This window comes from Macaca fascicularis, chromosome 1 (genome assembly GCF_037993035.2).
Source record: "Macaca fascicularis isolate 582-1 chromosome 1, T2T-MFA8v1.1".
Classification (NCBI taxonomy): Eukaryota; Metazoa; Chordata; class Mammalia; order Primates; family Cercopithecidae; genus Macaca; species Macaca fascicularis.
Window position 1 is genome coordinate 141,262,479 of NC_088375.1, and position 16,997 is coordinate 141,279,475.

A 16,997-nucleotide genomic window follows, 5' to 3' on the forward strand; every position below is an offset into this window, starting at 1 on the left:
ATATTTCTTTTTAAAATGTTTGTGGTTGAAATGAAATTTATCCCTGGGATGCAAGGATGGTTCAGCATTCTCAAATCAATCAGTAGAATGATATGATACATCATATCAACAGAATGAAGGACAAAAACCATATTATTTCAATTGATGCTGAAAAAATATTTGATAATATTCAACATATCTTCATAATAAAAACCCTCAAAAAACTGGGTATAGAAGAAACATACCTCAACATAACAAAACCCTTAGACAACAGACCTACAGCTAGTATCTTCTGAATGGGGAAAAGCCTTTCCTCTGAGATCTGGAACACAACAAAGATGCCCATTTTTACCACTGTTATTGAACATAGTACTGGAAGTCCTAGCTAGAGCAATCAGATAAGAGAAACAAATAAAGGGCATCCAATTTGGAAAACAAGTCAAATTATCCTTCTTTGCAAATGATACATCTTATATTTGGAAAAATCTAAAGACTCCATAAAAAAGCTATTAGAACTGATAAATATAGTGAAGTTGCAAGATATAAAATCAACATACAAAAGTCAATAGCATTTCTATATGCCAACAGCAATCTGAAAAGGACATTTAAAAAGTAATCCCATTTACAGTAGCCACAAGTAAAATTAAATACCTAAGAATTAACTGAAAAAATGAAAGATCTCTACAATGAAAACTATAAAACATTGATGAAAGAAATTGAAAAGGACACCAAAAATGGAAAGCTATTCCATGTCTATGTATTGGAAAAATCAATATTGTTAAAATGTCCATACTACCCAAAGGAATCTGCAGATTCTATGCAAGAATACCTTTGGCATTCTTCCCAGAAATAGAAAAAACAATTTAAAAATGTATATGGAACCACAAAAGACCCAGAATAACCCCAAAATATCCTAAACAAAACAAAACTGGAGGAATCAAATGACCTAACTTCAAATTATACTACAAAGATATAGTAACCAAAATGGCATGGTGCTTGCATAAAAACAGACACACAGACCAATGTAACAGAATAGAGAACCTAGAAACAAACCTATACACTTACAGTGAACTCATTTTTGACAGAGGTGCCAAGAACATACACTGAGGAAAAGACAGTCTCTTCAATAAATGGTCCTGGGAAAACTGGATATCCATATGCAGGAGAATCAAACTAGCCCTCTATCTCTCACCATATACAAAAATCAAATTAAAATGGATTAAAGACTTAAATCTAAGACCTCAAACTATGAAACTACTACCAGAAAACATCAGAACTCTCCAGGACATTGGTCTGGGCAAAGATTTCTTGAGTAATACCTCACAAGCACAGGCAATAGAAGCAAAAATGGACCAATGAGATCACATCAAGCTAAAAAGCTTCTGCTCAGCAAAGGAAACAGTTAACAATGGGAAGAGCCAACCCAAGAATGGGAGAAAATATTTGCAAACTACCCATCTGACACGGGATAAATAACGAGAATATATAAGGAGCTTAAACAACTATACAGGAAAAAATAATCTAATTTTAAAATGGGCAAAAGATTTGAATAGACATTTCTCAAAAGAAGACATACAAATAGCAAACAGGCATACGAAAAGGTGCTCAACATCATTGATCATCAGAGAAATACAAATCAAAGCGATAATGAGATCATCTCACCCCAGTTAAAAGGGGTTATATCCAAAAGACAGGTAATAACAAATGCAAGAATGTGGAGAAGAGGGAACCCTTATACACTGTTGGTGGGAATGTAGATTAGTATAACCACTATGGAGCACAGTTTGGAGGTTCCTCGAAAAACTAAAAATACAGCTACCATATAGGCCAGCAATCCCAATGCTGGGCGTATACCCAAAAGAAAGAAAATCAGTATATCAAAGAGATACCTGCACTTCCATGTTTGTTGAAGCACTGTTCACAATAGCCAAAATGTGGAAGCAACCTAAAGTATCCATCAACAGATGAATGGATAAAGAAAATGGGGTGCTTGTACACAATGGAGTACTATTCAGCCTTAAAGAAGAATGAGATCTTGTCATTTGCTGCAACATGGATGGAACTGGAGGTCATTATGCTAAGTGAAATAAGCCAGGCACAGAAAGACAAATATCACATGTTCTCACTTATTTGTGGGAGCTAAAAATGAAAGCAATTGAACTTACGGAGATAGAGAGTAGAAGGATGGTTACCAAAGGCTGGGAAGAGTAGTGGGAGGCTGGGGGGTGGAGGGGGAGGTGGAGATGGTTATTGGGTACAAAAAGAACAAAAATGAGTAAGACCTACTATTTGATAGCACAACAGGTGACTATAGTCAATAATAACTTGTTCTTTTAAAAATATTTTTGCTTTGTAAGGCACTTTTGTTGTAGCATAAATGTACATTTTAAAATAACTAAGAGTATAATTGGATTATTTGTAACACAAAGGATAAATGCTTGAGGGGATGGATACCCAATTTTACATGATATGGTTAATATGCATTGCTTGCCTATATCAAAACATCTCATGTACCCCATAAATATGTACACCTACTATTTACCCACACAAATTAAAATTTTAAAAAAATTTGCCCTAGATTTGTAATATACATTTACAACTAATGTAAGTCCACTTTCATGGATAGTACAGGTACATTATAACTGAGTTTTCCCAGTTCCTCTCTGCCATCCTTTATAGTTGTCATTCATTTCACTTATCCACATGTTGTAATCACTGAATACATTGTTGCTATTATTACTTTGAACAATAATCTATTTATTAGATTAAGAAAGATGAAAGATTTTATTTTTTCTTCATTTATTCCTTTCCTGATGCTCTCCTTTCTTATGTAGAACCATTAGTTATCTATTGATAAAAAACTAACCAACCACAAAATTTACTGGCTTAAAACATTTACTAGCTTTAGTTTCTGCCGGTCAGGAAAATCTGGTCACTGCTTAACTGGGTCTTCTACTCTGGATCTCTCACAGGACTGCGGTCATCTTAGGCTCAGTTGGGAAGGATCCAAACTCACTCATGGTTGTTGACAGGATTCAATTCCTTACTAGTTGTTGGACTTAGGCTTCAGTTCCCTACAAGCTGTTGGCCAGAGGCCTTCCTTGTTTCTTGCCACATGAGCCTCTCTGTAAAGCGTCTTACAACATGGAGGTTTTGCTTCATCAGAGCGAGTAAGAGAGCAAGAGAAAGTGCCAGCAAGAGAGAACAAGCTAGCAAGACGGAAGTTATAATCTTTAGCAACCTGATTATGAAAGGGACATCCCATCACTTTTGCCATGTTGTATTTATTACACAAGTGTATGAATACCAGAAAGGCAGGGATCATTGAGAGCCATGTCAGAAGCTACCCATCAAACCCATGCCTAATGGGGCTATATCCTGTGTGAATCGTGTGTGTCCTAGGTTGAGGATATGACCCTCCAGAAAGGTTTTGCATTTCCTCCTCCCAGGCATTCCACGATAGAGGACTACATTTTATATTGTTCTCTGATTGAGTCTGTGAACACGTGGGTAGTGAAACTGAACTACAAAATTGCTTGATGTGTAAGCTTATAGATGAATTATCTGGTGAGCTTATATTATTTTTTCACATATGACTTGAGGCCAAGACAGACAAGCTTTCTTGTGATCTCTGTGTACTGGTGGACTTTTTAAAAATTTTAACCCTTTTACTGATGGTATGACCCCTCAAAGATCCTAGCTTTATGCATAGTTCTTAGTTCCTGCTCCTTACATAATTCAGCCCCAAAGCTTCATGACCTGTCCTCATGGGGATATTAAATCTCAAGCTTCCAGGTAACTGACAAGTTAACCCCCTTCACAGACTACCACTTACCACTCTAGTTTTCATGTCTTTTTTTTTTTCTTTGCTCTCACCATGTAGTTGCAAAGATTGTTTTAAAAATATAATCCAGCATTTCCAGGGGGTTTTATACTGGGAGGGCTTTTTGATTATCTGTATATTGCCAAATTGGATGTCCTTCTATTTAATGTTTAAGCATCCATTTGTCAGCATCAAAATTAACGTGTATGTTTTCTTTTAACCGAACTTTTAACAGTTTTACTATTATCCCCATCATGTTCCATTGAAATAAACTGGAATTTTTGTTTCAGATTATGGCTTTTTTTTTTTTGAGATGGAGTCTCGCTCTGTGGTACAGGCTAGAATGCAGTGGCGTGATCTTGGCTCACTGCAACCTCCACCTTCCGGGCTCAAGCGATTCTCCTGCCTCAGCCTCCCAGGTACCTGAGATTACAGGCACAGATCACCACGTCCAGCTAATTTTTTAATTTTTTTTTAGTAGAGACAGGGTTTCACCATGTTGCCCAGGCTGGTCTTGAACCACTGACCTCAAGTGATCCGCCCACCTCAGCCTCCCAAAGTGCTAGGACTACAGGAGTAAGCCACCGTGCCTGGCCCAGATTGTGGCATTTTTAATATTTATTTTGTATTTTAAAAGTATATTTTATGGCCAGGCACAGTGGCTCACACCTGTAATCCCAGCACTTTGGGAGGCTGAGGTGGGTGGATCACTTGACGTCAGGAGTTCTGAGACCAGCCTGGCCAACATGGTGAAACCCCGTCTCTACAAAATACAAAAATAGCCGGGTATGGTGGCGCATGCCTGTAATCCCAGCTACTCAGGAAGCTGAGGCAGGAGAATCATTTGAACACAAGAGCCAGAGGTTACAACAAGCTGAGATAGCACCACTGTACTCCAGCCTGGGCATCGAGACTCTGTCTCAAAAAAAAAGAAGTATATTTTATGATTTTTTAATTAAGCTTCCATAGTCTTAAAAATCATTTTTAACAATTTCATTAAGCCTGACAGCTACTACCAATAACTGCTTTTTAACTGTTTTACTAAAATATTTTCTTAGCTTTGTTACATTGCTTGTTTTCTGATTTAATAGATTTTGTTTGTTTGTTTTTGGAGGGTATCCTTGAGTAATTCTTTGAGAATGTTTTGAGTCCTTGGATATCTGAAAATAGCTTTATTTATTTATTTTAAAATTTTTAGAGATAGGGTTTCACTGTATTGCTCAGGCTGGAGTGCAGTGACTATTCACAGGCACTTTCATAGTACACACTACAGACTTTTAACTCCTAGCCTCAAGTGATCCTCCCACCTCAGTCTCCCAAGTAAGTAGCTGAGATTACCAGTGCATGCTACCACACCTGGCAAATAGCTTTATTTTTGCTTTGACTTCAGTAAATATCGTTTTACTTGGGAACATTGACTACATGGCTCCATTATTTTTTTCCATCTAATGTTATATATAAGAATTCTGATGCTAATCCCAATTAGATGCAGTTCTCTACTACTTCTGCTACTTCTGATAGAAGGTTGTACTTTTTAAATCCTTTGGAAAACTCAATATCTTATAGTCTTTTTTCATTTATCCTGCTTCACATCTATTAGATCCTGTCTAAAGATTTTTATGGATTTTCATCTTTTGAAACAGGAATTTTTCTTCTTTGTGGGTTTTTTTTTGTTTGACGTGGAATCTCACTTATTCTTTTGCCCAGGCTAAAGTACAGTGGCATGATCTCTGCTCACTGCAACCTCCGCCTCCTGGGTTCAAGCAGTTCTCTTGCCTCAGCTTCCCAAGTTGCTGGGGTTACAGGCATGTGCCACCATGCCTGGCTCATTTTTTTATTTTTAGTAGAGATGGGGTTTTGCCGTGTTGGCCAGGCTGATCTCAAACTCCTGACCTCAAATGATCCACCCACCTCGGCCTTCCAGTGCTGGGATTAGACATGAGCCACCACACCCAGCCTATAGATTTTAATTGTTACATGTCTTCTTCATTTCACTGGGATTTAAAGAAGAAAATTATGTATATTTAGCCAGCCATTTGAAACCAGTTCTGTTGAACAATAAGAGCACAGGAGTAGGTAATCTTTTATATCGTCACATTAAAGCCACCAAGAAAAATAAAATGAAATGTTAAGAAAGAGTAGCCATTGAGTTAGGTATTTTTTTGTTTTTCTTTTTTTTTCTTAAGAGGCTGTACTGTACAGTGTTCCAAATAGATTCTTTTTAAAATTTTAACAAACACTATAAATAAAGAGAAAACGTAGGGAAGGAGGAAGACGGGAAGACAAGTTTGCAGACAGATCTACAGGGAAAACACTGAGACACTTTAATTTGTGTAGGATGATAAAAAGATGTATTTATTAAATATTTGCATCTGTGACACAAAAGCAAAATATGGATAACAACATTGTTAGGACTGGTACCCTTGGAGTTATAAAAATGGTGAACAGAATTTTCATCCATTTTATCATCTATGTTGGATGTGCCACATATGTGTCCATAAAAGTACCTACAAGTTTATGCCAAGTGAATCCTACAAAAAGATGCTTAGATCCCAGAGAATGTCTCGTAAGTGCCAAAGAGGATAGGTGTGCAATCTGTAGTAATACAAGAGACAGTGTGAGAGAACTTGACAGGAGGATACAGAGGACACTTCAAAGGACTTGACCTATTTATACAGGAGGTTGCAATTTTTTGAATTGCAAAATGAGACCTTGGCAACGACCTTGAGCAGTAGTATATAACTGCCACATGCTTAGTGTTCCAATAATGGAACACAAGGCATAAATGTGTTAAATTGGCTCTTAAAGAATGAGTACAATTGCATGAGTATTTAGGAGAATGGAACAGAAATAGAGGCAACACAGCATACTTATTAAAAATTATTCTAGAGGCAGATTGCTGAGTTCGAATTTTGACCATGTCACTTATTTGCTGTATCACTTTATTTTTTACTTATTTTTTTTAATGTGGCCTAGATGAATTAATGCTGTCACTTTGGAAAAATGACTTCTCTGTGCCTCAGGAACAAAATGAGAATAATAGAACCTACCTTTTAGAGTTGTTATAAGGAATAAATTAATCCACATAAAGCATTTAAGACAATTTATGGCATCAACTATAATTGTTAGTTGCCATGATTATCATCATCATCTTCATAGAAGGACATTTTGGAATTATAAATGGACAGATTGTATTCACTGACTAGTACATGAACCAACCTGCTTTGAATACACAATTCATACTGAGTCCACACCGTGGTGGTCTTGAATTCCAGGCTAAGAAATAGTTAATTATTCTTTTATTGAAGAGGAAACAAAGTTATATACAATGTCCTAAATTGCCTAAGTCTTTTTTTTTTGGAGCGGGGGGGACCGAGTCTCACTGTCGCCCAGACCGCAGTGCAGTGGCATGATCTCGGCTCACTGCAACCTCCACCTCCTGGGTTCAAGCGATTCTCCCGCCTCAGCCTCCTGAGTAGCTGGAATTTTTATATTTTTAGTAGAGACAGGGTTTCACCATGTTGGTCAGGCTGGTCTCGAACTCCTGACCTCATGATCCGCCCACCTCAGCCTCCCAAAGTGCTGAGATTACAGGTGTTAGCCACTGTGCCCTGCCAATTGCCTAAGTTTTAACTAAAAGGCCCAGGGCATTTGAACTTCCCTTTGTGTTTCTGTCCATTCTACAGGGATTCTGAATGAAACCACTATTTCAGGAAGATTTATTTCAGTAATATCCGTAAGGCCTAAATTTAGGTGATGGTGAGAGAAATGGGTAAGGAAAGGACAAGTTCCAAAAATGAATGGAATTGAACTAGATGATCCTTTGGTTCTTTTCTAGCCCAGACATCACTGATGACTTTCTTACCTCTCTAGGTTAGAAAATCTTTACATAATATGATGTACTGTATATAGTTTTTTATTTCCAGAATTTGTAATATATGTTTTTCTCATGTATGTTTTTCTACAGGTTTTAGATGGAGCAGGATTAGATATTGATTTCCATCTTGCCTCTCCAGAAGGCAAAACCTTAGTTTTTGAACAAAGAAAATCAGATGGAGTTCACACGTAAGTAATCTCTTTTAGTTCAGTTTCATTGCTGAATAATACCAGTGGGCTATCTGCAGGGCATGGAAAGTTAGCATATTTGATACTACATATCAATATTAGATAATTCCCTATGATTTTAAACAGTTCATGATAGTGGGCCATCTGATAAACCAAAACATTTTCCATTAACCTTTCTATTTTTGTTTAAGCGTTTTCTTTTGATCCAGGCTAAATTTTTTCTGTGCTTTGGTTAGTAAATTAGTATTCCCCTGGTATTGCATTCAATCTATTGTGGCATTTTAAACCTGCCTTCTGGCCAGCACAAGCTTTCTATTTTAACTTAAAGCTACTGTTCCAGGTATATGTCTTAAAGTTTCTTGAGCTGCTGGCTATATACCATTTCTGTTCATAGTTTCTTTCTTAAAACAACAGTACAGTATATTTTTGTGTGTATGTAAATTTTTTTTTTGACTCAGACCTCATTCATTTTAGATAATCAGAAGGCCTGAGGCCAGGAGCTGTGGCTCACACCTGTAATCCCAGCACTTTGGGAGGCCGAGGCAGACGGATCACAAGGTCAGGAGTTCGAGACCATCCTGGCTATGATGAAACACCATCTCTACTAAAAATACAAAAAAACTTAGCCAGGCATGGTGGCGGGCACCTGTAGTCCCAGCTATTTGGGAGACTGAGGCAGGAGAATGGCGTGAACCCAGGAGGCGGAGCTTGTAGTGAGCCCAGATCGTGCCACTACACTCCAGCCTGGGCAACAAAGCGAGACTATGTCTCAAAAAAGAAAAAAAAAGCCCGAAAGCAAAAGAAAATACTTGTTTTAACTCTTTGAGTTCAGAATTAAGCAAAAGACCATATATTCTTCTGACACCTCACTTCCCTCTTTTCATATCTCACTGGTATTTTTCCCAGTTTCATTCTATTATCTTACTATAACATTTTCTTAAGTCAATATTGTTAATGTGTTAAACTGTGAATCTGTAGGAAGAACAAATATGGAGTATCTAGTATTTGCTCTAAACAAGGGTTGGCATGTTATATGCTTCTAAATTAATCTTTCCAACCCACTATGAGATAGAGTCTTTGACTCAAGATTCCCATTTTATAGACAAGGAGGCCCAGAGAAGTCAAATAAGTCTGCAGGGATACACATGCAGGGTGGAGACAAGATGGACCAAAACTCTTGCTTTCTACCATATGCTTAGAACATCCCTGGCACATAACACTATTGTAAGAACTAGCTATTAAAATTATTGGTCTTTGTTAACCAAAGTGCCTGATACATAATTGATACTCAGTAAACACTGAATACATGTATGAATGGATGAGAGGAAAAAAGTCTCAGTAATTTTTTAAGATACTCATTTAAAATACATTTTTAAATGGCATTTTACCTATGCAGAGCTCAGAAAAATATTTGCATAAGCTATTACTAAATACGATAGAAATAGTAATTGTAAAAGTCAGTTTATATTGATATGCTTGGAATTAACTGTTTTCTCTTTGATAGATATATAAGAACTAAAAATGGGCCCGGCACAGTGGCTCACGCCTATAATCCCAGCGCTTGGTGAGGCCCAGGTGGATGGATCATGAGGTCAAGAGATTGAGACCATCCTGGCCAATATGGTGAAACCCCGTCTCTACTAAAAACACAAAAATTAGCTGGTCATGGTGGCGCACACCTGTAGTCCCAGCTACTTGGGAGGCTGAGGTAGAATTGCTTGAACCCCGGAAGCGGAGGTTGCAGTGAGTCGACAGAGACTCCATCTCAAAAAAAAAAAAAACCAAAAAACTAAAAATATAGTTCAAGTTTCAGAATTTTTAAAATGTTCAAAATTTATATCAATCTTTATTTCTCCCCAATTATTTGCTCCCTTTTTGAGATAATAAAATTCACTGTTAGAAAAATAAGTATCTTACTGCTTCCTTGTGAATTACCTCTCATTAAATAATTGGGAGAAAAGAATTGAGTTTATAATAGTTCACATTTATTGCATTCTTTTGATGTGCCAGGCCAGTGTTCTCAGCACTTTTCATGTACTAATTTTTTTTATTCTTAACCACAATCCTGAGGTAAATACCATTTTACCGATGGGGAAACTGAGGCATAGAACAATTAAGTTGCTGAAGGTTACACAGCTAGTAAACAGCAAAGCCAGGATCTACGTTCAGGCAGTCCAACTCACTCTTAATCATTACACCAGATTTACAAATCTATTTTTTTTTTTTTTTTAGATGGAGCCTCGCTCTGTCACCCAGGCTGGAGTGCAGTGGCGCGATCTCGGCTCACTGCAAGCTCTGCCTCCTGGGTTCACGCCATTCTCCTGCCTCTGCCTCCCAAGTAGCTGGGACTATAGGTACCCGCCACCATGCCCGGCTAATTTTTTGTATTTTTAGTAGAGACAGGGTTTCACCGTGTTAGCCCAGTTGGTCTTGATCTCCTGACCACGTGGTCCACCTGCCTCGGCCTCCCAAAGTGCTAGGATTACAGGTGTGAGCCACTGCACCCAGCCTACAAATCTGTTTTTCAAACATTAAACAAAGCTTTTATCTGTAGCTATATTAATTTTGTAAGAGCAGCAAAAATCTCAGTATGTCACTGGTTTTTCTTAAGTAGTCTTTTTTTCTTTTAAATGTAATTTCTTTTTTTAAAGACAAGGTCTCACTCTGTTGCCCAGGCCAGAGTGTAATGGTGTGACCATAGCTTACTGCAGCCTAAACTATTGGGCTCAACCAAGCCTCCTGAGTAGCTAGGACTACAGGTGTGAACCTGGCTAATTTTTAAATTTTTTGTAAAGACAAGGTCTCACTTTTGCCCAGGCTAATCTCGAACCCCTGGCCTACAGTAATCCTCCTGCCTCAGACTCCCAAAGTGTGTGATTATAGGTATGAGCCACTGTACCTGGCCCTACTTTTAACTTTTGCTAATATGGGAAACTAATTGTAAGTAGGGTACTGGTCATTCAGATATTATTGATTTTTTTTTTTCAGCACTAGGCATAACTAATGATGGGCTGAATTACCCTTATAGAATTAATAAAATATAAACTAGTTTTATTTAATTCTCAAAGCATTTAGGATTAAACATAAACATCTACAAGGGAACCAGTGATAGTCAATAAGCAAAATCAGTAAGAGGCCTGGAAGAAAACATGTAGGATAATCCATCACTGCTTTTGAAAACAAAACTCAGTTTAGATTAATCTCAATTGAAGGGTAGGTTGGCAGTCATATCTGCATATGAATTGAACTCATGATAAAATACTTTTAATAGTGTATAAATATTAAAGTTTATTATGAGTTATGTATACAGGTTTTTAATTCTATCCTTTTCCAAAAATGAGGTCACTAACCATAATTTACTAAGTAAATGCCAAGCATGTCTAAGTTGTACTCGAACGTATATATTTTCAGGTTGCTTCATTCCCAAGAAATTATAAATTATCTTTCAATACTAAGGAAATTCATGAGTAAGCTGTCCAATTATTATAAACTATGTTATTTCTTTGTTTTTGTTTTGTTGAATTTTTTGTTTGTTTTTATTTTTTTGAGACAGAGTCTCCCTCTGTTGCCCAGGCTGGAGTGCAGTGGCGCAATCTCAGCTCACTGCAACCTCTGCCCCTCCAGGTTTAAGCAATTCTGTGCCTCAGCCTCCGGAGTAGCTGGGATTACAGGCGCATGCCACCACACCCGGGTAATTTTTTTGTATTTTTATTAGAGACGGGGTTTCACCATCTTGGCCAGGCTGGTCTTGAACTCCTGACCTCGTGATCCATCCACTTTGGCCTCCCAAAGTGCAGGGATTACAGGCATGAGCCACCGCACCTCTTGAGACAGGACCTTGCTCTGTTGCCCAGGCTGGAGTGCAGTGGCATGATCATGCCTCACTGCATCCTCAACCTTCCGGGCTCAAGCAATCCTCCCGCCTCAGCATCCCCAGTAGCTAGTTCTACAGATGCCAGCCACAATGCCCTAATGTTTGTATTTTTTTTGTAGAGACAGGATTTTGCCATGTTATCCAGGCTGGTCTCAAACTCCTGAGCGAAAGTGATCTACCAGCCTTGCCCTACCAAAATGCTGGGATTACAGGCGTGAGGAACCACACTCAGCCTGTTAGTTCTTTCTTTTACCTTCTTTTACCTTTAGTTGCTTTTCATCACAAACAGAAGTACAAGTAACTAAAAACATGTACTTTTTTTTATACAGTGTAGAGACTGAAGTTGGTGATTACATGTTCTGCTTTGACAATACATTCAGCACCATTTCTGAGAAGGTGATTTTCTTTGAATTAATCCTGGATAATATGGGAGAACAGGCACAAGAACAAGAAGATTGGAAGAAATATATTACTGGCACAGATATGTTGGATATGAAACTGGAAGACATCCTGGTCAGTATGGTCTTCTAATAAAATAAAAAGTATTAACATCCAGAGCCCTTAGTATGGTAATGGTTACTGAACTAAGCATTTTATCTGCATTATCCAGGAAAATCTGTTTCTAATATTTTATTTTTGCCATAAATACTTTGACCTCCATTTCAAGTATCAGCTTAATTTTACTTTGTATTCATATAGCCCTTTTATAGTTTTCAAATAACTTATCTTCTAGGACCCTATTATAAAAATAGCTTTTTTCAGATGTGCAACTAAGACTGCATCTTGGTAAGTTTGTTTTATAAATGTGCAGTTAGAATTTTTAAAATTATAAATAGATTATGCTTCTGATTATACAGAAGGCACATGAAAAATAAAATGTTTTCTAATTTCACAACTATTTTGTGGTATTAAAACATTGGGTGTTTTACTGAATACTAAATTGGTCAGATTAACATACAAAGAAGGAAATATAAACACATGCATCATGTAATGGGTAAATACCTAAAGTTGTATCTGTTGGGTTTTCAAAAAGGAAATCATTTGCCAGGCATGGTAGCAGGTACCTGTAATCCCAGCTACTCAGAAGGTTAGGGGGAGGATCATTTGAGCCCAGTTTGAGGCTGCAGTGAACCATGGTCACAGGTATAAATAGATACTACACTCCAGCCTGGGCTATTATATAGCAAGACCCCATCTCTAAAAACTTAATCATTTGGCCAGGCGCAGTCTCAGGTTGCAGTGAGCTGAGATTGTGCTTGGGTGAACTCCGTCCCCCTGACAAAAAAAAAACAAAACCTTAAGTCATTTCCTTTGGTTGTGTGAGGGCTAAGAAACAGATAATGTATGTAAAACTCCTGATGCTATGCCACTCAGAGTTTCATGTTACCTATTTTCAATTCACAGTAGCTTTGTTCCCTTGTTAAATAACTACTTATAAACAGTATAAATATGTCAGGAGAATTATTACATAACCTTACAGAGAATCTCTAATATAATATAAATAGTACCTGCCCCTCAATTGTGCAGCCATCTATCTTAAAATTGTGTTTGGATAAAAAACATAAAGCATATTTTGAAAAAAAATATTTTTGAGACAGGGCCTCACTCACTCTGTTGCCCAGGCTGGAGTGCAGTGGCACCATTATGGCTCATTGCAATCTCAACCTCCTGGACTCAAGTGATCCCCCACCTCAGCCTCCCAAGTAGCTGGGACCACAGGTGGTGCTACCACGCCCGTCTTTTTGTAGAGGCAGAGTCTCTCCGTGTTGTCCAGCCTAGTCTTGAACTCCTGGGCTAAAGGGGTCCTCCTGCCCTAGTCTCCCAAAGTTCCAGGATTACAAGGCATGAGTCACTGCACCCAGCCTCATTTTTTAATTAAAATTTCTGAGCATTCTTTAATAAAAAAATTATTTTATTTATCTCCAGGAATCCATCAACAGCATCAAGTCCAGACTAAGCAAAAGTGGGCACATACAAACCCTGCTTAGAGCATTTGAAGCTCGTGATCGAAACATACAAGAAAGCAACTTTGATAGAGTCAATTTCTGGTCTATGGTTAATTTAGTGGTCATGGTGGTGGTGTCAGCCATTCAAGTTTATATGCTGAAGAGTCTATTTGAAGATAAGAGGAAAAGTAGAACTTAAAACTCCAAACTAGAGTACTTAACATTGAAAAATGAGGCATAAGAATGCAATAAACTGTTACAGTCAAGACCATTAATGGTCTTCTCCAAAATATTTTGAGATATAAGTGTGAAACAGGTATAATTTTAATGTGAAAATTAAGCCTTCACTTTCTGTGCAAGTAATCCTGCTGATCCAGTTGTACTTAAGTGTGTAACAGGAATATTTTGCAGAATATAGGTTTAACTGAATGAAGCCATATTAATAACTGCATTTTCCTAACTTTGAAAAATTTTGCAAATGTCTTAGGTGACTTAAATAAATGAGTATTGGGCCTAATTGCAACACCAGTCTGTTTTTAACAGGTTCTCTTACCCAGAACTTTTTTTGTAAATGTGGCAGTTACAATTAACTGTGGAAGTTTTCAGTTTTAAGTTATAAATCACCTGAGAATTACCTAATTATGGATTGAATAAATCTTTAGACTACAAAAGCCCAACTTTTCTCTATTTACATATGCATCTCTCCTACAATGTAAATAGAATGATAGCTTTGAAATACAATTAGGCTTTTGAGATTTTTATAACCAAATATATTTCAGTGTAACATATTAGCAGAAAGTATTAGTCTTTGTACTTAGCTTACGTTCCCAAAAGCTGACATTTTCACGATTCTTAAAAACACAAAGTTATATTTATTAAAATTAGGACATGTTTTCTCTTTGAAATGAAGAATATAGTTTAAAAGCTTCCTCCTCTATAGGGACACATTCTCTCTAACCCTTAACTAAAGTGCAGGATTTAAAAATTAAATGTGAGGTAAAGTAAGTTTATTTTTAATATTATCTGTCAACAGTTAATATCTGTCAACAATTAATAATCATGTTATGTTAATTTTAACATTGCTGACTTGGGTAATTCATTATTACCAGCAGTTGTGAAGGAAATATTGCTAAAATGATCTGGGCCTACCATAAATAAATAGCTCCTTTTCTGAGTTCTAAGAATTATCAGAGACAAGAAAGAATTTAGAAAAACTTGAGGACACCGAATCCAAAATAAAATTCACTTAAGTAGAACTATAAATAAATATCTAGAATCTGATTGGCTCATCATGACATCCTACTCATAAATCAAAGGAGATTAATTTCCAGTTAACTGGAAGAAATTATTTGGCTATAGGTTTTTATTTTCAACAAGAATTCTGGTTTGAATTATTGTTTGTAAGCAGGTACATTTTATAAAATGTAAGCCCTACTGTAAGATTTAGCACTGGGTGTACATATTTATTAAAAATTTTTATTGTAACTTTTATAAAATGGCCTTTCTGAACACTTTATTTATTGACGTTGAAGTAAGGATTGGAAACATAGACTCCCAAGTTTTAAACACCTAAATGTGAATAATCCATATATACAATAAAGTCTCTGCCATCTAGTTTTTTGAAGTCTATGGGGATCTTACTCAAGTACTAATAATTTAACTTCATCATGAATGAACTATAATTTTTAAGTTATGCCCACTTATAACATTGTTTATGACTACATTGTTAGAAACAATCAAACAAAATTTGGGGTATAGAACCCCTCAACAGGTTAGTAATGCTGGAATTGTTGATAAGCAATAATGATAACCAGAGACAGTGATTTCATTTGCACTCAGAGTAGTATAAAAGGAGATACATTTCCCTCCTTAGGCCCCTGGGAGAAGAGCAGCTTAGATTTCCCTACATGCAAGCTTTTTAAAAATGAGGTAAATGCCATATATGATCAATTACCTTAATTGGCCAAGAAAATGCTTCAAGTGTCTAGGGGTATCCTCTGCAACACCTGCAGAACAAAGGTCAATAAGATCCTTGCCTATGAATAGCCCTGCCTTTTGCCCTTTCTGTTAAATTTGTAATAAGAAGCAAATTTACAGTACCATAACTAATAAAGCAGGGTACATATATAAACTACTGCATCTTTTCTATAAAACTGTGATTAAGAATTCTACCTCTCCTGTATGGCTGTTACTGTACTGTACTCTCTGACTCCTTACCTAACAATGAATTTGTTACATAATCTTCTACATATATGATTTGTGCCACTGATCTCAAACCTATGATTCAGTAACTTCTTACTATATAAAAATGATAATGGCTTTATTTGGAAAAGAATTTAGGAATATTTAGGACAATTACTTTTACAGACAAAGTAAAAAGACTGAGATATTTAAGAGGCATAACCAAAAAAGCAATATTTGTAAACAGAGTAAAAATCTTTAATATTTCTAGACATACTGTTTATCTGCTTTATATGTTTTTAATTTCACTATTCCATTTCTAAATTAAAGTTATGCTAAACTGAGTAAGCTGTTTATCACTTAACCGCTCATTTTGTCTTTTTCAATATACAAATTTTTAAAATACTACAATATTTAACTAAGGCCCAACCGATTTCCATAGTGTAAGCAGTTACCATGTTCACCTCACACTAAGGCCTAGAGTTTGCTCTGATATGCGTTTGGATGATTAATGTTGTGCTGTTCTTTCATGTGAATGTCAAGACATGGAGGGTGTTTGTAATTTTATGGTAAAATTAATCCTTCTTAAACATAATGGTGTCTTAAAATTGACAAAAAGTGAGCACTTACAATTGTATGTCTCCTCAAATGAAAATTCTTTATCTGAAATTTTAAAAGAAATTGATTCAGCATGTAAGGATTTTTCATCTGAAGTATAATAATGCACAATCAGTGTTGCTCAAACTGCTTTATACTTGTAAACAGCCATCTTAAATAAGCAATGTATTGTGAGTATTGATCTGTATATAATAAAAATTATCAAAGAAAATGACCAGTCATTTGTAAATGCTGTCTACTCCTGAAAGCCTTCCTTCATCTCAATCTTAGTTAATAATGTGCTCTCTCCTCCTGTTTTGAAACCTCATAGCTCTCTACACCTCTTATTGTACATCACTCTACTTTGCATTGGAGTTCTGTTTCTGTATGTACTTATTCACCTGCCTAAACATGCATTGTTCCTAAAAGGTACAATTTTTGCTCCAACTATATGAAAGGAAAGATAATCAGTTTTTAAAGTTTGGACCCAGGGAACTTACCCTGCTAAATAAGCACCCAGGGAACTTACCCT

The 16,997-nt window shown here is 36.6% G+C and overlaps 1 protein-coding gene across 3 annotated transcripts in view; it reads left to right on the forward strand.

Annotated features, from left to right (window-relative positions):
• The window catches only part of TMED5 (transmembrane p24 trafficking protein 5), a 28,731-nt gene extending 12,034 nt beyond the window's left edge, over positions 1 to 16,697 (forward strand). For all 3 annotated transcript variants that reach the window (XR_012417646.1, XM_005542698.5, XM_005542699.4), the window contains 3 exons: positions 7,770 to 7,867; positions 12,071 to 12,254; positions 13,668 to 16,697. Coding sequence is in view for 2 of the 3 variants with exons in the window: in XM_005542698.5 (XP_005542755.1) it covers positions 7,770 to 7,867; positions 12,071 to 12,254; positions 13,668 to 13,886 (501 nt within the window). In the remaining variant the exon portion in view is untranslated. The remainder of the gene's footprint in view (positions 1 to 7,769; positions 7,868 to 12,070; positions 12,255 to 13,667) is intronic.
• Positions 16,698 to 16,997: the final 300 nt, after the last annotated feature.